Source organism: Anopheles funestus, chromosome 2RL (genome assembly GCF_943734845.2).
Source record: "Anopheles funestus chromosome 2RL, idAnoFuneDA-416_04, whole genome shotgun sequence".
In the NCBI taxonomy this organism is placed as follows: domain Eukaryota; kingdom Metazoa; phylum Arthropoda; class Insecta; order Diptera; family Culicidae; genus Anopheles; species Anopheles funestus.
In genome coordinates this window covers 60,425,472-60,447,595 of record NC_064598.1, presented here as the reverse complement: position 1 = coordinate 60,447,595, position 22,124 = coordinate 60,425,472, and the positions used below count along the sequence as shown (strand labels likewise).

At 44.0% G+C, this 22,124-nt stretch overlaps 1 protein-coding gene across 27 annotated transcripts in view; it reads left to right on the top strand.

Moving 5' to 3' along the window:
• Positions 1-3,710: 3,710 nt before the first annotated feature.
• The window catches only part of LOC125762605 (myosin heavy chain, muscle), a 26,807-nt gene continuing 8,393 nt past the window's right edge, over positions 3,711-22,124 (top strand). For 3 of the 27 annotated variants that reach the window (XR_007418238.1, XM_049424883.1, XM_049424878.1), the window contains exons 1-13: positions 5,287-5,453; positions 6,774-7,072; positions 7,957-8,100; positions 8,750-9,130; positions 9,211-9,373; positions 11,793-11,896; positions 12,422-12,829; positions 13,065-13,235; positions 16,176-16,765; positions 17,013-17,130; positions 19,779-20,042; positions 21,629-21,838; positions 21,988-22,124. The exon at positions 21,988-22,124 is cut by the window's right edge and continues 750 nt beyond it. Coding sequence is in view for 26 of the 27 variants with exons in the window: in XM_049424883.1 (XP_049280840.1) it covers positions 6,866-7,072; positions 7,957-8,100; positions 8,750-9,130; positions 9,211-9,373; positions 11,793-11,896; positions 12,422-12,829; positions 13,065-13,235; positions 16,176-16,765; positions 17,013-17,130; positions 19,779-20,042; positions 21,629-21,838; positions 21,988-22,124 (2,897 nt within the window). In the remaining variant the exon portion in view is untranslated. Of the gene's footprint in view, positions 3,734-5,285; positions 5,454-5,602; positions 5,624-6,773; positions 7,073-7,556; positions 7,701-7,956; positions 8,101-8,749; positions 9,131-9,210; positions 9,374-9,867; positions 9,972-10,602; positions 10,707-11,792; positions 11,897-12,421; positions 12,830-13,064; positions 13,236-13,974; positions 14,146-14,668; positions 14,840-16,175; positions 16,766-17,012; positions 17,131-17,590; positions 17,709-19,007; positions 19,126-19,778; positions 20,043-21,628; positions 21,839-21,987 lie in introns of those variants that run through there. The other 24 variants (XM_049424894.1, XM_049424886.1, XM_049424900.1 and 21 more) reach the window with 21 other exon arrangements.

The window sequence follows — 22,124 nt, the reverse complement described above, 5'->3', positions numbered from 1 at the left end:
ATTGGTGTATGTATCGAAACGAGCGTTCGTAAATTACCTATAGTTACTGCTTGAAAGACACAAACAAGCAATTGAATTTTCTTTACGGCGAATAATTTCGTAGAATTTCGGTTCATCCACATTTACAGCAACTTGAGTTGCAATGATCAGCGATTGTTTTCAGCGGTCACGAAAGTGAGGTAAGTTGCACCGCGTTTGTGTGTCACTTTTTTCTATTCATTGCATGCTTATGATGTTTCTTTTGTGGTTATCGAAATCGTAACTTCAAAACCATCACGAAACGGAAGGAAAATAGAGCGCATCTGTCGTTTGTACATAAGCATTTCCTATTGACAGGGAGCGTTGCAGGAACACACGCATGAGGGGCAGAATATTTTCCGATATTTTGGTTTTTTGTTTTGCATATTTTTAGCGTATGGCTACGGTGAACCGTATCGTATCATTTTGCCCGATCACTGCCATCCACCAACACCAACCGGCAGACGGCGAGTAGTTCAACCGAGTTGAAAAACGGCCCCGATCGATGGTTCTTAAAAATAGTACTACCCGAACGCATCATCTAGTCTATTGAGTTCGTTCAAATATCCGGACGAAATGGCTAGGAGCACTGGGCACTGGGATGTCCTACCATCGGCAGATACTACGACTACGGTCCGGGGCTGGTCGAACTATCACGGCATATGTACAACTGTTTGGACATCCACGCCTGCGTTAAAATTCTATTCCCTTCAGTTTCGTTTTGAATCATTTGTGGCGATCCACTAAATTCACAGTGGATCGTCAGAGCTGCAGCATCATCAGTAGGAGTAACATGTAAATACAAATGCTTGCACAGAGTCCATGCCCGACATGGCGGCCCTCAAACTTGGTAGTGAAGAAAGCAACACACCATCACATCGAACGGAAGGCGGCAAGCATTGTTTTTTTTTTGCCATTTGGAGATCACTATGGTGGGGGTGTGCGAACAAAGTGACCGGTACGGTGTTATTTCGTGTTCGCATGGTAAATTTATACGTGGGCCAACGAAAGGCACATCGTGCACACGTTCGTGAACCGGACGGATAAAAGCGGTCAAGAATGTGATAATTTTAGCTCTAGTCATAAGGGTTGTTTTTATTGTTTTCCGTGTGATGGTATAGGATACGCACACGGTGAACAATGGTATAAGTTAACTTATTATTATATTTTTGTGCAAAAAGTCTACTGAATATTCTATGAGTTTGATAACATATTTAACGAATTTATCTTATCCAGACAAATTAAAAAAGAATGGGCTTTATGTTACTTTATTGCTGTTATTTATTATGACTAATACTGTGAAATATGTTTCTGCTGTATGTTGATGAATTTTATTAAATTCACTAAATTCGATTAAAGATTTTTTTTCGTTTGTGTTCTTTGGAACATTACTTTTACAGCCATTGTTATATTCATACAAGTATACGGATAATCATCAATCCATTCATATCGTCAACGACCATGCGCCTCCATTAGTGATTTTTTTTTCGAAGAGAGTAAATTCAGTGTGCTATTAAATGCATACCTAAGAATATTTCTTTTAGCTTTACTTTTTAGAGGATGCCTTTTTAGCGTTATTCATTACATCAGAGTACTAGACATTTTTCAAATATTTTTTTTTGGTTTTTCTATTTTATTTTAGCAACATAAAAAAATTGGTAATACTTCAGATTTTAACGTTACCAGTCTCATAAATTTTTAAAGTCAAAAATGGATTTTTATTAAAACATTATTATATTACAACCCTAAACTAAGCATTGGTCTATTATGTGTGTGTAACAAAAATGGCACAAATCATTAGAAAATTTTGTTGATTTGTCAATATCGAGCAGGAGTGAAAATTTCATCAGATTTCTAGAGGACCACTTGCACACCTTAGTTATAACGTATTAAGCGAAGCATTGTCTCTATCTTAAAATATCCCTTTGCGACGACTCTCTTAACCGCCGAAACCGAACATAAGCCTATGCTAAGCGTAAGCCCTACGGCGTAGACAAGTGAACCGGCATTTAGTGAATGTTTTCGGTCTCGTATGCGCTCAAATTGGTCCAAAAGCTTTGGCCTGCTATAGTCGACCAGTTTCGTTCAGCCTTTCTTCACTCTTTTCCCTGCACAGCTTTCGGGCCTTTCGTGCTTTTCCCCATCTATACACAGAGAAACCTCCGGCAAACCAATGGCGGTGCTACTAACGAAGAGTCAAAATTTGCATTCCACTGCCTTTGGAAAGTGAACAGATGATGTTAAAGGAAAGGGAGGGAAACATGGTTTGTTCTTCTTTCAGTACTGCACGTACGCACCAGTGAACGCGCACAAATAGTGACACGATACTACTAGCTTTGGTACGGTGGTTTTCAGCTTTGGTTTGCATTATTTTAAAAATAGCTTACAACACAATTCTGCTCGCAACCGGCGTTACCGACCGTAGCCATTTGCTGATGGTGAAATGTTTTCGTCAGTGAGCTATTGGTAATTCGTTTGCCTCACTTTTTGAGCATAGAATGTTTCTCGTGCATTATGCTGACCTATGTCAGAAGTTGTTCATATGGTTATGATGTACTTCTTGTACAACATGTGCAACATATTCGCATTGGACAATCCTCTCAAGTTTTCTACTCTACCAATTGAAAGAATAATTTCAAACTGTGGACTCGAGTTGCACTGAGTTAAACAACACTTTAGCGACACACTTTCAAACTAAAAGTATCGATTAAACCGTCTACTTGTTACATGCTTGATGCGTGCAATAAAATGTCCGCTTCTGCAATACTATTTGTAAGGGTTTATTATTAAAAACAAAACTATCCTTCTGGATATTGCTACTGTCAAATGTTAGTGCCTAATATTCTCGAAATGACAACAGCAACGGTTACGCCAACAAAGGCTTCCCTGACGCGAATCACTAAATGACGGTGCGTCAGATCGGGGTAATGAGACAAAAGAAACTAGCCAATAGACGCCAACAGGCGGTCGTCAACTGCTGCTACCTTGCAATGCGTTGTATGCGTCAGCCATCGTAACAAACCAACCATCCTGCCGGCCGGCCGAATCAACCTGTGTGGAAAAAAACGACCGTTTCCTTTAGGGAGAGGAGTAGATGTGCATGGAGCCCTCAAACCTCCTTTTTGCCTTCTAACACACCTACACATTGGCTGTTCAGTCACAAACTGCAACCAGCACCCTTCCGTCGACCCATGGTGCGCAACCTGCGCCGACCAAGTTCTATTACATACGTCGACTAAACTACGGTTCAGGTGGCACAACCTGGTTTGCAAGTGTGTACGTGAAATCGCTGTAATCATCGTGCGATCGTGTTGACGATAAATCCACGGCCACGAAGCAGCTCAGGAAAATTACTATCTATTTTCTGCGTGCGCAAACGATCGGATAACCCGCATAGCTAGTGCAACTTTTCCGAAAGTAGGCCTGCTGACTTATATACTAGCATGGTGCTCGTGGTTTATGTAGTTACTGTCGGCGCTAGCTACAAAGCTACATAGGGCGGCATGCCTATCAGTGTGCGTGACGGCACGACGACCTCCAACTCGATTCGCACACACACGCAACTACTCACACACTACCGCACGTAATCATAGGAGCTCGCGGCAGTGGAGGCTGGGATGCGAGCGGCAAATCCCAGGCACTCGGCCGTGCGATCTGATTGCGACGTATAAAAAGCAAGTTCCCCCAATTTTCGGTTAGAACGGCTTTCGAACGCGTAAGTGATAACATCCAACATTTTACAGAGCTGGGGCTACACGATCCGACCGATCGAGTGATCCAGCAATTCATTGGCAGTGGTGGGAGCGTGTGTGTGTGTGTGGTTGTATGGTTGAGCGAGCGAATGAGATTGTGTGCATGCGTGCGTGTATGTGTCTGAAGCTGATAACGGAGCATTTCATCACAGGATGCCCCAAAATGGCTGAGCTCCTGATAGGCGAGAGCCTCAACTATTTGTGCGTGTGCATTTGGAGTGTCTCATCATTATCATCCTAATGGCTTTGATAGCCATCAGATTTGGGATTTAGCTGCGAATCGAGATTGGCCACAGTTGATCTACTAATGTCGCTGATTGACCAGGATTGTGTTAGATTGTTTTGCATCGAAGTATCAACTGCATTACATGGAAGTGAATAGGAGCAAAGTGACTAAACAGAAGACAGAAGTGGTATCGTGGAAGGACATTTGTTTGGCAATTATGGTATTGCACGATTGTGCATGGAAAACGAACGTGTGATGAAGTACCCAGAAATAGGAATACAGTGATAAGAAAAAAACCAGAAATCGGAGTCGGAGATTTCAAACAATAGGAACTCTTGGAGCTGATAACGATGGTTACGTAATCGTAGTCGTGTGGCAAAATAGTGAAAAACAATTCAAACTTGAAAATGGGAAAATTTTCCAACATCGCAACTACATTTTGTGGACGAAACGTGCGAAAGCTTATGCTGCTGGACGTTGTTGCTCTGTTCGCTGTTCGTAGCACCTCGCACACAACCACCGTGCCGTTCTACAGAGTGGTGGATTACGGATGGAACATATTACCTAAAATAGCCATACGATGCGAGTATTCGCATATCTCGCTGGTGTTCACACATGCGCACTGGACAACCAGCCGCACGCCTGCTTGCACGATGGATCCAGTTAGCACCTTTCACGTCCTTGGTGCCCTCATGGTAGCCCGGTTTCCCCCGGTTTGTGGTGAGCCGCACAGGAGCAAATGTTTTTTTTTCGCGATCGTTAAAAAATGGTTTTTGCCCATTACGACCAAAATGGTTTCCTCGCAAATGTTCCTCCTTGCTCCTGGGAGTTTCTTGTTCAATGAAAAGTACCAATGCTCCTCTCGCAATCACTTCAATGGTGCAGATTTTGGCCCGGCGACGGACGATGGCGGCCCGCTCGGTTACGTAAATAGAACACGCACAGGTCGCGCATACCTTTGCTCTTACCTAATCCTTGAGCGCTGTGCGAGGAAAATAAACCACCCCCCAACCCCCCGTTGCTTTTTCAGCGTTACCTTTTTCGTACGCCCACCCGTTTGCGATCGTGCCTGGGGCCAAATGTTCGCACGATCGTCATAGGGTGCGCGCGCACACACTCACCCTTTACGGTCCGGTCTTCTACTGAGCAAAACCGGGCCGACGAAGGGGCCTGATACATAGCTGAGTCACTGGCCCAAGACAGGCATGCATGTAGCGAATGGGACGGGCCTTATGTACTAGGATAGATAGGTTTGTACATGGCTGGTTTTTTCGTGGGACTTCATTCAACTGGTCCGCAGCATTTGGTCGACTCACTTAATTCGATCGTACTCCTCGACGGTGGTGGATCGTTTCCGAGTGAACAAGGTGTCTTTGCGCAATTGCGTTCGGTTGACCGCTTGCCATAGTGTACGTTGAACATTGAAATCAAAGTTGACCAGTCATAGTTCAACTGAGGTGAGCTAATGCGAGTTGATCCTGCTACAACTATAATTCGATATTGGTGTGATCGTCAACTGTGATCGTGACTTTTTAGCCTGAAGCAGCGAATGTGAGCGGTTATTGGAGAAGTGAACTTTTTTTTGCCGAGTTTTAAAAATAGTACACATAGTTCTAGCCTACAACAGGTGTGTGCAAGTGAATGACTGATGGATTATTATGGAAGATAATCCTAGTGATCTCTCACTGATGGAAGTTTTTGCAAAGCATTCAAGCGCATTTCGCGGCAAGCGCAATGAAATGGTGGTTTATATGCCTAAAAATAATTCAAACGTCTTGTTGAATTAGTTTCGCCATTCGATGAAATTGGGATGGCCTTTATTCCTGTGTGTTTTTTTCTAAGCTCAATGTTCAGCAATGTTAGCTGTTTGCGGTCGACTGATGGTGTGGTACCTGCTCAAGCATGTATTTGTAAAGCGTTAAAAATATCATCACTTCGAGGTCTATTGGTGGAAATCAAGACAAATCGAAATGTTCGAATCATCATCCCGCAGCTTCGTTCTACCCACATTTTCTTTGTGGCTTCCCAACCACCGATCTCGCTATGCTGCAACTCGGTCGTGCAAGTCGCACGTACAAGTTTTCCTTGAGGAAAACTGTCGGTTTGAAATATTTCACAAGCATGTTGGCGATCGATGTTTGCTCGTTTCTCGCCGTTCTTGTGCAATCGCGTAAATGTCTCGAGGTGAAACCTCGCACGCGCGCGTGCTATAAATATAGAACATTTGGGGCGCTACACGCATCGCGTTACCCCCTAGCGAATCTTGCATAACATACGGAACCGAATTCACGAAATGAACTCGTTGTTATTTTCACTTCGTTAAGCTCGACGGATGAGTGTTCTTTTGCGTGGGTTTTGAGGGAATGTGTTTGTGAATTTTTTTTTAGGATAATCGCACCAACAGGTGGAGATTTGGGAATAAATCATGCCGTAGGAATGCAAAGAACATCGCCGCAGGGCGCATAGCAAATAGTTGGGAAAAACAAACCAGTGACTTTTCTGGCATATCTCTGATGGTTGAGCTCGCTCTTTTGGAATGTGAACAATGATTTATATTCCAAAAGAGCAAGTGACAAAACAACCTCTAGAGACCCAGAAGAGTCACTGGTTTTGCGTTACGTTTGGCTATTTTTGCCCTTTCATCAAAACTTACCAGATGTGATAGCAAATGCTCCGTTATCCGCACAACCTAGCAGCTTTTTATGTAAATCTGTCGAACGAACGAAAATAACTCACCATGCTTCTTTCCTTCTTTTATTTCTCTCTTTTCCAAACAGGACGAAAAGCAAGGGCTGAACCAAAATTGTGCCAAAACCAAATTAACGTGTCTCTTTTAGCCCGCGTCTCATTTCGAAAAAACTAATCCAACATGCCGAAGCCACCAGTTCAGGTCGGAGATGATCCCGATCCAACTGAGTTCCTTTTCGTTTCGCTTGAGCAGAAGCGTATCGATCAGAGCAAGCCGTACGACTCCAAGAAGGCTTGCTGGGTTCCGGAAGAGAAGGAGGGCTATGTGTTGGGTGAAATCAAGGCCACCAAGGGTGAGCTGGTCACCGTCGCTCTGCCGGGTGGTGAGGTAATACATTCGCACCATCGAAGGACACTGATCCTAGTGGCCTTACAAATAAGGCATCCCTACAGAACAATGACATACTGCACATCTGGTAGCAGACGGCTTGCTTCAATGTTGTTGGAACGATTGATATCCAGCAGTCCCTAAATACTTACCCATTCCACTGTCGGTGTATGGTCGCCTTCCTTGACTGTTGAGGCTCGAAGAAATGCATTTCTTGTAAGACGATCGCTTGCTGCCTAAGCCAAACGATGTCTGCTGGGAAGGCATTGCACGAACTCAGCGGTTACAGATTAGACGATCAAATTCGCCAACATGATACACGTTTCACATTCACAATTGACCATTTGTCCATTTTCGTATCTTATCGAATCCATTTCAAAAACAATCGACCGTCACGGATACATACAAACAATCACATCCACACTCATCTACCGGTTCGTACTACGATATCGATACACCTGCATCAACTTACACCACGGAACAGGAGAAAAACTTCAAAAAGGAACAACTTTCGCAAGTGAATCCGCCGAAGTTTGAAAAAGTCGAAGATATGGCCGATCTGACCTATCTAAATGAAGCTGCCGTACTCCACAATTTACGCCAAAGATACTACTCCAGACTGATCTATGTAAGTGCAAAAGCGCAGGGAACTAATTACTGTGTCCGTTCGTTTCCGTTTTCTTCTCGATTCCACTTGGCTCTTCCACGGGATACGTCATTATTTGCTTGATCAAATTGATCACTTATTGATCGTACGCAAAACAAATATCTACCCATGCCGACACCACGTTCGGTTCGCCCTTTGGTTATGCGTATCGTATCAAACGACATGGCCTGTGTGGCTTGATGTTGTGCGCGTTATCCTATGCGTTACATGAGTACAGACCAAGGACTTCAAGAAGGACTTGGTGTCCCAGGTCAACCCACCGAAATACGAGAAATGCGAGGATATGTCCAACTTGACATATCTTAACGATGCCTCTGTACTCCATAACTTGAGACAGAGATACTACGCTAAGCTTATCTACGTAAGTATCGCTACAGCATGGCTAAAATGCTAGCTTTGATGTACGTTTAACACACTTTCCTACTTCCATTACGGTACTAATGAAACATTTTATTGTCATACCACCAGCACCAGTAGTTTCGGATGTTTCATTATCATTACTAGCACCACAGAAATTACTTATTTAGATACTAAACCATATGTATATTTCTGGTAACAAACACATTTGATAGCACTCAGAGATCATTCTCCAAATTAATCATAAAAACACCAAACCCATACTCACCTTACCTTCCCAAAATGCCCCCCTTGTGAAGGCTTTGTGCGCGCATGAAAAATGTCTAAAATACGACAGCCGCAAAAGCAGCACACCATCTCTCTCTCATCAGAAAAGAGGCACGGAAGTTAATCCCGCTACTAGAAACCGGGACACGACCTAGCACAATACTACAGCCATCAATTTTCCGTTTCGATGGAGTCATCCAACGGATCGACGAAAATCACCACCAAGTCCTTGCGTATCGGTTATCTATAGTAGAACAAGATCTACCTGAAACCGAACGTATCTCCCGTATCATGTTGTTTTGTATATGTATATCGATGCTGTTTCGATGCATTCTAATTAACGTTACCATGTTCTTTCCACCTGTCACGTATCATCACCACCACAGACCTACTCGGGCTTGTTCTGCGTTGTCATCAACCCGTACAAGCGTTACCCGCTGTATACCAACCGTTGCGCCAAGATGTACCGTGGCAAGCGCCGTAATGAAGTGCCGCCCCATCTGTTCGCCGTCTCTGACGGTGCCTACGTCAACATGTTGACCAACCACGAGAACCAGTCTATGTTGATTACCGGTGAATCTGGTGCCGGAAAGACTGAGAACACGAAGAAGGTCATTGCGTACTTCGCCACCATTGGCGCTTCGGGCAAGAAGGACGAGAACGCTGAGAAGAAGGGCTCCCTGGAAGATCAGGTCGTCCAGACTAACCCCGTACTTGAGGCCTTCGGTAACGCTAAGACCGTCCGTAACGATAACTCGTCTCGTTTCGTAAGTATTGCAAGCAGATGCGAGATACGCTTAAAGATTCGCTGATTGCTAATAGTCTCATGCCTTTTGCCCCATAACAGGGTAAGTTCATCCGTATCCACTTCACTGGAAGCGGTAAGCTGGCTGGTGCCGATATTGAGACTTACCTGCTGGAGAAGGCCCGTGTCATCTCGCAGCAGACTCTGGAGCGTTCGTACCATATCTTCTACCAGATCATGTCTGGTTCCGTCAAGGGATTGAAAGGTAATTTGCAACTGTTCACAATAGGACTTTCTCTACCAAAAAAAAACTTTAACGGACGGCAGCAATTGACCCTACTCTTGAACTACACTTGTACCTTGAATGACAATCACTGTGATACAACTGCGAAACGAAAACAATTTGAAAATTGTTCCAAATCGACCAACATGTCTTTACTTTCTGTTCATCGTATGGAGCTATGAGGTGGGCACTGGTTGACTGCAATCGACCTTCCTGTAAGGGACGTACAATGTGGCGGCTGGTCAGTCCAAGGAATGGAACCAGCTAGCCAACAGGGAGAGCCGCATCATTTCCCGGATCCTAGTGCAAGCGTGCTAATGTATACCACACTTGTCTCGCGCCACCTTCGTAGACTTGTGTTGTGACACCATTTTTTTCCTTACCCCATTCCACCCCTCGTTATGACCAACATTGGAAACAGTTGATCAAGCACCCGTTCATAACTAACCGTGTTCTTACCGTTTTCGTAACTTTAGAGAAATGTTTCCTCAGTAACGACGTTTACGATTACATGATCATTGCACAAGGCAAGACCACCATTCCAAATGTCGACGATGGAGAGGAAATGGGTCTGACCGATGTAAGACTCGACACCTTCGTGTGGTGTTATTTTGTGTTCTTTATTTGTTTTTAAACTTTTGATTTTTTTTTACTTTTTTTTGTAAATTAATAGAATAGTGTTAGTAGTTTAAGCTGGTATCAACAATTTGCCAGTATTGATGCACGGCTCGTACCATTGACCCTCAATACGTTTGGTCAATTCGTATGCGGGCATAGTTAGAAACGAATTTAAACCCACAACACTTATCACCAGATGGCATGCTCCTCGCTCCTATGGAACCGACCCCGTTCGAGTGTGCCTTCTTATCCTTTAGTAACCTCACGAATACACTTATCACTAGCGAAAGGCTTTCCAATACAGGACTTCTTTTGATGGTAAAGCCGACCCATTCGACATTCACCAATCATGCCCAATACACAATACGACTGTGATAGAGAATATTCTACGAAACGAATATGATCTCTTGTTATGTAAAATAAAAATCCACTTTGGCTAATCTTACTATATCTATACTTCATCCACTTCCATATCATACCAACGTGCACAAAACGTTCAACCTTAAAATCACAAAAAAAACACCACCAACAAACCAATATATCCCGCACAAAACGTGATCACCACAACCACCACCACTACCATGCAACCACAGAAATCTGTTTTCTCTCCAACAACATCCATGACTACCATATCGTGGCCCAGGGCAAAACGACAATCCCGAGCGTAGACGATGGAGAAGAAATGCAGATCACCGATGTAAGAATCGGCCGATGGTGCTAACATGGCTAGCTGAAAAGCATATTCAGCCACCAAGTTTCTTGCGAACATTGCTTGTCCATGTTGCTTTAACTGTTTGCTTCACTTTCATCTATTCACGTCCAATGAAGGATATTTTCGCTTGATACTCCATTGCATTGAGAAGTAGCATACCTTGCTCTTTGACTCCGACCATCACCAACAGTGCTGATGGGACGCGACATGATCGATTGATTACAGTACTTGTCGATGGTATAATAAAACTAATAATTCTTCTTTCATATTTGAAGAACTTACGTTATTAAGTTCCCGTATAAGCGATTATCCAACCATTACCCAAGGCAAGACACGCATCCCAGGCGTAAACGATGCGGAAGAATTCGAACAGTTGGACGTAAGTTGGGCGGCCTCTTTCGTAGCGTACCGTTGCTCAATTATCCCGTACCTGGCGGTGTGATCTGCCTTTGTTTTGCCGACCCCAAAGAAAATAGCACACGTTTCTTTCAGTTCCTTGTACAGTTTAGTCACCGACAACAAACGGATGGTGTATTTTTTCCCCGTTTTTGCCTATGAATCCTGTGTAAGATATAGACCTGTGCCAGTATGTTCGTTTTATTCCGAATTCGTGTGCGCTGGGAGCGTGTCTTACAATTGGCACAAAGTGTTCAAAAGCTTCCCGGACTAAATTTTGTTTAAACAGAGCGTCTGTATGCAAAAAAAAATTCTCCATCTCCGAGATCGCTCCCATGTCGCCTGCTTCACAGTAAATAATCTCAATGAGAAAATCTGTCAAACAGTTTTTCTTTCGCAAAGCGTGTGTCTTGTAATGTGAAATGCATTAAATCATTATGCTTCTGTATGTGTGTTCCTTGTGTGTGTTTGTGTGTTTGTGTACGTGTATAAGCTAATGCAAAAGCAGCACAACCAAAAGCAACGACGGTCGATTAAGTATGTCAGAGACGAACGAAGCCTGTGGTTTCAATGCAGTACAGAACACTTCGAAAAATTTCAAAACACCTACATGACCAGCAGAGAGGCCGTATCCCAGATTCTAGAGACAGATTAATGTTAAACTTTTCCATACAGATATGTGCTTCTTGTCGAACGACATCTACGATTACAACAGCGTTTCTCAGGGTAAAATCACCATTCCCAACGTCGATGACGGTGAGGAATGTCTGTTGACCGATGTAAGTGCCAACTTCCCAGATGTGCAAACATGGGACAGAATACCGTTGTTTTGTCTTCACTCTGTGTTCCCATCTTGTGTCGACCGATCTGTTCACGACCGAATCATAACTGGACGATCGAAGATCTCTGTGAGAAACAGAAGGAATAGCATCGTACAACCGTGGTATCATACGTTAAAATTTTGCCCATAAAATATTCGTTGCAAAAAGCAAAGCAGTTTGCAGTTTGGGTGCAAAGTCTGTATCAGCAGAGAAGTAATGTGACACTTTCGTAATGCTACAAGATATATCGAGTAAATTTTTGCAGTAAAAATAAACCTACGTTTCGATGAAATACTTACGATCTTGTAAATAAAGTCGCGCTCTAATGCTTCATTGCCATCTGTACTAAACCTAGATGATAAGAATCCATTTTGGATGTTCGTACCCTACCCGTTTTGTGCAAAAAAAAATCATCAGTTGAATGTAGCGCTAATTAATCTTTTTCTCGTTTACTCCACAACATTCATCATCGGGATACTACAGGAAGCCTTCAACGTTCTGGGTTTCACTCAGGAGGAGAAGGACAACATCTACCGCATCACTTCCGCTGTCATGCACATGGGTCGCATGCAGTTCAAGCAGAAGGGTCGCGAAGAGCAGGCTGAGGCTGATGGTACCGAGGATGGTGACAAGGTTGCCAAGCTGCTCGGTGTCGCCACTGACGATCTGTACAAGAATCTGCTGAAGCCCCGTATTAAGGTCGGTAACGAGTTCGTCACCAAGGGTCAGAACAAGGACCAGGTCACCAACTCGGTCGGTGCCCTTTGCAAGGGTATCTTCGATCGTCTCTTCAAGTGGCTCGTCAAGAAGTGTAACGAGACTCTGGACACCAAGCAGAAGCGTGCCCAGTTCATTGGTGTACTGGATATTGCAGGTTTCGAAATCTTCGACGTAAGTATCTGGGGTACACAGTTAACACAGGACAGTACAACGATGACACTTTTACCCGGTTCATAGTCAGTATAGATATTATCGGAAACATTCCAATTACTGCACAATGCAATCGAAGTTCCAAAGCACGGTTCAGTGCTCACATACGGGTTGGGTTGATGTTCGTTGCGACATCGAAGCTTCGCTTCATGTGAACCTTTATTAAGCGAAGTTTTTGATTTGAACCATCTCGTAGTTCAACGGTTTCGAGCAGCTTTGTATTAACTTCACCAATGAGAAGCTGCAACAGTTCTTCAACCACCACATGTTCGTCCTGGAGCAGGAAGAATATAAGAAAGAGGGTATTAACTGGGCCTTCATCGATTTCGGTATGGACTTGCTGGCCTGTGTCGAGCTGATCGAAAAGGTGCCTACCCGTCTGTTTGGTTTTCAATGTGAACGGATAATTACCCACATGGGTTGTACTGTTCGTTTCTGTTAATAGTTTTGAATGATATATCTAAAGGAAATGGCATGAATTAGCCTGGTTCCATACATTAACTAATGTGTTTGTGTTTGAAGATGATCCATACAATAGATGCGATAATGATGCGCCCCATTGCACGGATCGTCTTCCAAATACGAAACCCTTAAATTGTCCGCATGGGAAAAATCTGTGTTTACCCATACCGTTCAACAGGATCGATCACAGCGTAACGAAGTGCCGTAGCAAAGCTATGGTCATCTATGGATAGAAGGTAAATGGTTTTTGGTGGCATGATACCTATGCTCATGTTACATGTGTATGTTAACTAATTTCCTTCATATAAATGTGTCCCGGACATGAAGGTGTGTCGCTTCCTATAGATTCGATACTAAATCGATTCCCATAGAATGTTGCATTCCCTCAAATAGTTTATCACGAGCAACACATAGAAATGAAATATCCACATCCAAAATCACTCAACAGCAAAACTTTTTCGAGAATAGATATATTCAGAAGAGACCCTTTTCGGTCTGATCCACATGATGTGTTTAATATCATATTATCACTACACACTGTCACTGATTCACATGGACAAACGTATGGCAACGTTCGTTTGTATTGGAAACTATTATCCTCGGACCTGTACGAATCCCTTAACTTCGTCCCCACCTCCCCATAGTTCAACGGTTTCGAGCAGCTGTGTATTAACTTCACCAATGAGAAGCTGCAGCAGTTCTTCAACCACCACATGTTCGTCCTGGAGCAGGAAGAATACAAGAAAGAAGGTATCAACTGGGCCTTCATCGATTTCGGTATGGACTTGCTGGCCTGTATTGATCTGATTGAAAAGGTACAACGGCGAGAGGATGCCTTTTTATGACTCATTATCGAGCGCTTCAATGCTATGAGCCAAATGTTTCCAACACTGTTTTGTCTAAGTGTAAGCTTAGATGTCTACTTTCAAAAGGCCAATGAAAGGACCTTTGTAGGTGATATGGTTACCTTGCCAAATAACTTTCGGGAAAACCTTCTGTTAGAGAAACAGCTTCCTGATAAGTTCTCCCTACATTCATCAACTGGACCGAGATGATCCAGGAAAAGACCAAAAGAGCAATGTCTTTCCTATCCTAGCTTTAAGGAAAAACCACACTATATAGAATGGCGAAGAAAATATGGAATTTTCTGACCAGTTCCCTAGATATTATTCGTTCATTGAAATTGTGTCGAAATCTTCCACGAATCGAAATGGTTTCGCACTGTCACTAACCACTATCCATATTCCTCAACTTTTTATTCATTCCACCATGGTTGTTACATGTTGCTACTTTGTGTTTGGATCGGTTACTACTTGCGCCATATGTGACGATGCGCAGTTTAACGGATTCGAGCAGCTGTGTATTAACTTCACCAATGAGAAGCTGCAGCAGTTCTTCAACCACCACATGTTTGTCCTGGAACAAGAAGAGTACCAGCGCGAGGGCATCGAATGGACCTTCATCGATTTCGGCATGGATCTGCAGCAGTGTATTGAACTGATCGAGAAGGTAGAGCTAACTCGGGACTGAACTCTGCCATGCTGCCGCCAACGCCGCGCTATGCTCGATGCTGGAACCCAGTGTCACTTGACTGGATGTTGTGTGACTGTAGTTTACTCATGTTATACCTTCACCGCCTTCGATCGGAAAACGAAGCTTGAACCTTCGATCACGATCTCCACTAAACTGAACATCTTTCCCTTTTCTTTTCTCTCTTTCTTCTCGTACCATACATAACCCGTACCATCCTGTATCGCTCTGTGTTTTGTCATCATTAACACGTACTGTCCCATTTCTGTCCCCATCCTGTTTACGCGCCCGATGGTGGAATACCCGCCATCTTGTCGCCATATGTCTTTGCTCTTGCCCCGTGCGACAATGGCACAGAACAACGGTTTCAATCAGCTCTGTATCAATTTCACCAACGAGAGGCTACAACAATTTTTCAATCACTACATGTTCATCCTCGAGCAAGAAGAATACGAACGTGAAGGCATTCAGTGGACGTTTATTGATTTCGGGCTGGATCTGCAGCCTACGATCGATTTGATCGAGAAGGTAGTACCGAAGTGGTAAATTATCTAATCGCCTAAGTACCGTCTATGCCTAGCGGGAGTAACTGGAAAGTTGTCCCTGTGGAGGATTTTGGACAAATACTATCTTTTGTTTTATTTTGTAAGTAGTGTAGTACAATACGTGCTTCATAACGGTTTTTTCGTGAAGTACTTTAAAAAATATAGCTTAAAATAACCGCATTGATATCGTGCAAAACCATTATTTTGTCGATTAAACCACTGTGAAATTATCGCAGAGGGTAGAGCTCAGAGCAACAGCAGGACCCGTTTTTCCTCAATTATTTTTTGTTTCTTATCCATTTTACCCTGTTGTTGAAATGAATTAAATTTTGTATTTTTTATCGTGGGCATCATTTTTTAACCCATTCGAACTGTGATATCGCAGTATTTTGAACGTTTTAATTCCTCCATTCAAACCGCAGTCATTTTGTTGAATTAACCAATTTTTTCCTTAGAATTAGCCGCTACTAACATTATGCTGCTTCAATGCTATTTGCTAAATCTACCAACTGGTAAGTTGAGCGTGCGTGTGCGAAATAAAAGTAACCTAAACCATAGCTCATACGAGCAGTTGTACAAGTTTTTAACTAACGTAGCGTAAAATTGAACGATTTTGTTTTTCTTACGGAAACAACGCTAATTTGCAAGAATTGCTTTGCATGTCAACAGCCGCCGACCGTTCACCACGTTCAATTGACTAATGAAACCATTTTCTCTCCCACTCTCCCCGACGCTATCCGCAACTTTGTACTTGATGACTCGATGATCAGCCCATGGGTATCCTGTCGATTCTTGAGGAAGAGTCTATGTTCCCGAAGGCCACTGATCAGACCTTTGCTGAGAAGCTGATGACCAACCATCTCGGCAAGTCGGCTCCGTTCATGAAGCCGCGCCCACCGAAGCCAGGTATCCCGGCTGGTCACTTCGCCATCGGTCACTACGCTGGTGTTGTGTCGTACAACATCACCGGATGGCTTGAGAAGAACAAGGATCCGCTGAACGACACTGTCGTCGACCAGTTCAAGAAGGGTAGCAACGCCCTGATGGTTGAGATCTTCGCTGATCACCCAGGCCAGTCGGCTGATCCGGCCGCTGCCAAGGGAGGTCGTGGCAAGAAGGGCGCTGGTTTCGCCACTGTCTCGTCCTCGTACAAGGAACAGCTGAACAACCTGATGACGACGCTGAAGTCTACTCAGCCTCACTTCGTCCGTTGTATCATTCCCAACGAAATGAAGACGGCCGGTGTCGTTGATGCTCACTTGGTCATGCACCAGCTGACTTGTAACGGTGTACTTGAAGGTATCCGTATTTGCCGTAAGGGCTTCCCTAACCGCATGATGTACCCTGACTTCAAGCTGCGGTAAGTATCTTTAACAAAATTATTCTATTAGGAGCGACGTATCTACATCGTTGAAAAAAAACAAACCTGGAACTTTGGGATGATACCGATACCTAATTCGTAGTTGAGCTCTAAGAACCAGCCGTCCGTAAAGTCGAAAAAGCGATCGCTGATCACTTCGTCTCTTTTCTGTCTCTTCCAATCCTGTTTCCAATGACTATCTGGTGTCGTACTTGATTCCATCCTCCTTGTGTTACAATCTGAATAGTTATCTGATCTTGGCCCCAGCCGCCATGCAGGCTGAGACTGAGGGAAAGAAGGCAGCCGAGAAGTGCTTCGAAGCCATCGGTCTGGACCCCGACTCCTACCGTATTGGTCACACCAAGGCAGGCATCTTTTTATTATGAAATTTCTTCATGAAAACCACTTCTTGTCCGTGTCATTCGTCTTGTCCATTTGTATACCATGTGTTTTAGCCGACACGATGAATAATGATCGGCCCTGTCTACAACCCCTAGTCACCCCTGTACATGTCTGTGATTCGTGTCGATTTGTTTTCCACTTCAATGCATCGAACCCCATCCTACCAGTTCCATTTACTTGGATGCGTCCTTCCAAGCACCAGCGACAGTATCCACTTTGCAAAACAAACGAGGACCAAACCCTGTCGACAATTCGTTCATATGTGCCGTTACAACCATGTATTCATACCGTTTTTGTCCGTTTCTTTTTTATTTTTCCTGTTCCTCCAAACTATGTGTTTCAATCGTCACCTGCACGCATTCGATCCAAATACAATTACAAAACCCCTTCGTCCAAACATCATGAACAATACCGCACGAATAGGTACATGATCCTTAATCCTAAGGGAGTCGAGGCCGAGAAAGACTTGAAGAAAACTGCCCAAGTCATCATGGATGCGGCCGGTCTCGACAGTGAATTGTATCGTCTCGGAAACACAAAGGCATGACCCCAGATACTCTTTATACAGTTTTATACTCTAAATCATTTCTCTGCCATCTAGTGTATTGTGCTATTGTTTGATATTGCCTGAACCCGAGAGCTGATCGTTCGATCAAGCCTCCCTCCATATTTGCTTTCATGTACACCTAGCCGGGTTGTCTGCACGTTATGGAACCGACAATGAGCGATCAAGGTTCTGACGTATAGGCGAACGTTGTGTTACTACTCCAATGCTCAAAACCAACACCAATCCCTCTACTGTTCATTAGGGATCCTGATTTAGCTTTGGTTGACTCTGCAATAACCCAGTGATGTATCTCGTTGCAGAAGTTCACCTTCTCTCACACAGCCACTATCCACTGTTCCCCGCCCCCACCCACTCTCTATCTCTTTCTCTCTTTCTCTTTATCTCTGTCTGTGTTGTTTCACATCCCTGTGATTGGATATCTTCTCTACTAGCTTATGTACAATCGACTGTAACCTGGAATGATCGAAAAATTCTAATCACAGCCAAATGAATTGGTATCTGTTTCTTCTCTTTTTCAATATACGTACATCTACCAATGATTCCATATCGAATTGTGCCAACAAAATGACCAACAATTCGAACAAAATTTGCTCATACAACTAAAACTCCGCCAATAGCTACAAAATCCTGAATCCTAAAGCCGTCGAAGGTATGGACGTGGAAAAAGAGGGTCGCAAAATTGCTCAATTGATCATCGAAGCCGTTGGGCTGAATTCCGATCAGTACCGTTTGGGAAATACCAAGGCATGAACATTCAACTTAGTAAACGTTTTAAATTTTATGCAAATTGGCATTTAGTAGAAAATTGGCATTTAAACTCTTGTGAATAGTATCGCGCCAACCATGGTAGTGCTAGTAGTATTAGCGGAGCGAATAAGTAGTAATAGTAGTAGTCGAATCAGTAGATGGACTTCCGATTGTACAAAGTAGTGATCCCATAGTTCTGGCTAAAGTTTACACGAACAAGACCGTGAACCTTTACAAACCCAGCACGAATGTATCGAACTCGGATCGAAATCATCCGGAACTATCGCATATCCACTTGCAAGGCTGACCGGATGCGGTGACTCCGTTTGTTTTTGATTCGAAACCTCCTACAGTCAGTTATCTCGATGCGTTCCTCTGTAATATATGTTCCACATGCGTTCCACAATCTGTATTACCACCAAACACATTTATTATTGCACGATATATTTTTTATCTCTTCACACCACAACTTCCACCACCACCACCACCACCAACCAACCACTACACGATCCCGTTGAAACGCAGATACAAAATTCTGTGCCCACAACTCATCAAAGAGCCTTGCTCGCCAGAGAAAGTGACTCAGATCGTACTCACCCACATACAACTGCCGGAAGAACAGTTCCGCATGGGCAAGACCAAGGTATAGCTGGCTGGTCTATCATGTGCACCATCATGTGCACCGAGCGTGTACAATTTTTCCCAAACTAGCATGTTGCTCACCGACACTCGCTAATATTTATATTTTCTTTGCCTTTTCAAAACATAAAAAATACATTACCAAGCTAAAGAGGCATGCAAACTACTGCCACACCCTGCTCACATACACGTGAAAGTTTTGCGTGTGAACTTTTAAAAATAATCTTCGTCATTTGACTGCAAATAGCACTGACTCACTAGAACCGCTCCACCACTTGCTAGTGGAATGGTTCAGCAAAATCTGACAGTAATAAATTCTCCATTTTCCTTCACACTTACCAGAATGTTCCTTTCGAATGCTAATAAAACCTCATAACGTTGAATTGCTAATTCTTTCATCTCTCTATTTGCTTCATACTGTATCGTTAGCCAACTCATATAAATATGTGTTTTATGTGTATCATATCTACATGTGTGTGTGTGTCGTGTCCTTCATATTACTCTGTTTCACCGATTCACCCGTTCCATCGAAATCCCCATCAATGAAAATGTGACGCAGACGACGATTCGCTTCTAACCGGTTGTATCTCTTTTTCCACACGGCACTGTTGTACCGCTGTTGTGGTTCCTCCTAAACTTTGTGCTGCTGAAAAACAGGTCTTCTTCCGTGCCGGTGTCCTGGGTCAGATGGAGGAGTTCCGTGATGAACGTCTCAGCAAGATCATGTCCTGGATGCAGGCCTGGTGCCGTGGTTACCTGTCGCGTAAGGAGTTCAAGAAGATGCAGGAACAGCGCGTCTCCCTGGAGATCGTCCAGCGCAATCTGCGCAAGTACCTGAAGCTGCGTACCTGGGCCTGGTGGAAGTTGTGGCAGAAGGTCAAGCCTCTGCTTAACGTTTCCCGTGTTGAGGACCAGATTGCTGTGAGTATTTTTAGGCTTTTACTACACGCCGGAGCGTCGTCGTGCTGGTTAACTACTTGCGTCACCATCGGCTACACAGGAACTGTTGGCGTTGTTTAGGGAGGTGATGTTGGTTGATTGACGATTGCGTACACCTGTCACCGGTCATATTTAATGCCGCACTGATGATGTAGATGACCTGTGATCTCCTATTTCCCAAGCAGAGACACACTTTTTCACCTGGCGTGAATAATATGATGAAATCTTCCACCTCCACCTACCGGTAAATACCGCTGGTATGATTTCGACCATTGTGACTCATGTGACAGACCTTCTGCAACATGTGTCGGGAAGGTGTGGGAATGAGTTCTAAATTTAAGAATTCGATCTTTTCCAACCAGATCCGTTCCATCCGTTTGATTCCAAAAATACAGCTGGTTGTAAAGGGCAGAACAGGGCAGGAAGTAATGTGTTTCACATTCCTCCACCTTCATTTTGGTAGCGTGTTGGATGAGAGTATAATTTGAGTGCTAATGATGGAAAACAAGGCCACCCGGTTCTGTTACGGTAGCTAGCCACGTTAAGCTACTTTTTTGCTGCAACATTTTTTCCCACCAGGAACGAGCGGAAAGGTATCCAAGATTATTTATTCAATCGCATCCCTCCTTCCGTTTCAAAGTGGATCGGACATCGTGTTTGTGCTATTTTCGTTCGTTCGTGGGGATGCTATAAAACGTGTTTTTAATGCGTTTTGGTCCCGCCACACGCAACAGCCACCCGTAAGTGTGTAGGCGTTGCTGGAAAATTCGAAAAATTATTACTCAACCGTAGGAAATGGAGTGCAGATTGCTCTCCACGCGCATGCACACGAACGCGAATTGCGAATGTCATATGCGTGTCAATCGGAATGCGCATGAGTGTGTTGGGTGCGAAGGTGGGATGAGCTGATGATGATGATGATCACTTACCACACCTAGGGAGCTGGAGCTGTCTGATCATTTCCATCCCGGCTCCAGTCGATTGTGGGACAGTGCGCGGACCTCTACCTGAGCTTTAGAACGGTCCAACGAAGCGAGTGTGAATTTTAGTGATCCAGGCTTAGTGCTTTGGGTGATAGTTTAGATTAGTGCCTATGGTGCCATTGGTTAGATAAGAAATCATTGATGTGCAGTATTTGCAAGCATTACTGAATGCATTGTGAGACACCCATAGGTGTATTGTAGTATTGAAGAAAGTGTATTAGTTTGCATTTATTATATTGGCAAGTGAATACTGCACGGTTGCTGCAGCATATAGTGCAACCTTTGCTAGCATTTAGCAATTCTAGAACCTTAAAAACGAACGCAAGTGCATCCAGCGAGTATTAAACGATGGAACAGCCAATCGAACCCGATGTAGAGGTTACCTTTACAATGCCTAGCTTTAATTTTTCCGCTGCTCCGACTTCCGAATCGGATGCAAAACAACCACAACCACCATCGCTTCCTGCAACGACAAACGCAACGATTCCAGCAACCGTTGGTGACAGTGCAACTGTCCCAGTACCTGCAACTCCTAAGCGAAGAGGCAGCGCAGTGAAAGAGCACACATCCGATTCCAAATTACAGAAACTAGAAGAGAAGGCCCAGAAGGCTCAGGAAGCCTATGAGAAGGAAGAGAAGATGCGCAAGGAGCTGGAAGCTCTCAACAGCAAGCTGTTGGCTGAGAAGACCGCTCTGTTGGATTCGCTGTCCGGTGAAAAGGGAGCCCTCCAGGAATACCAGGAGAAGGCCGCCAAGTTGACCGCCCAGAAGAACGACCTGGAGAACCAGCTGCGCGTAAGTATTTTATTGCTAGGGTGAAGGTGGATAGTGATACTCCTGACGGGATGTTGGTGTCGCCCATTCGCCCTTGATGCTGGTGCATTAGTTGCATATACTAACTAATGAAACAATGTTATTTCACGCACCAATGTATCGGCCAACAGGACACCCAGGAGCGCCTGGCCCAGGAAGAGGATGCCCGCAACCAGCTCTTCCAGACCAAGAAGAAGTTGGAGCAGGAAATTGCCAGCCAGAAGAAGGACGCCGAGGACCTGGAACTGCAGATCCAGAAGATTGAGCA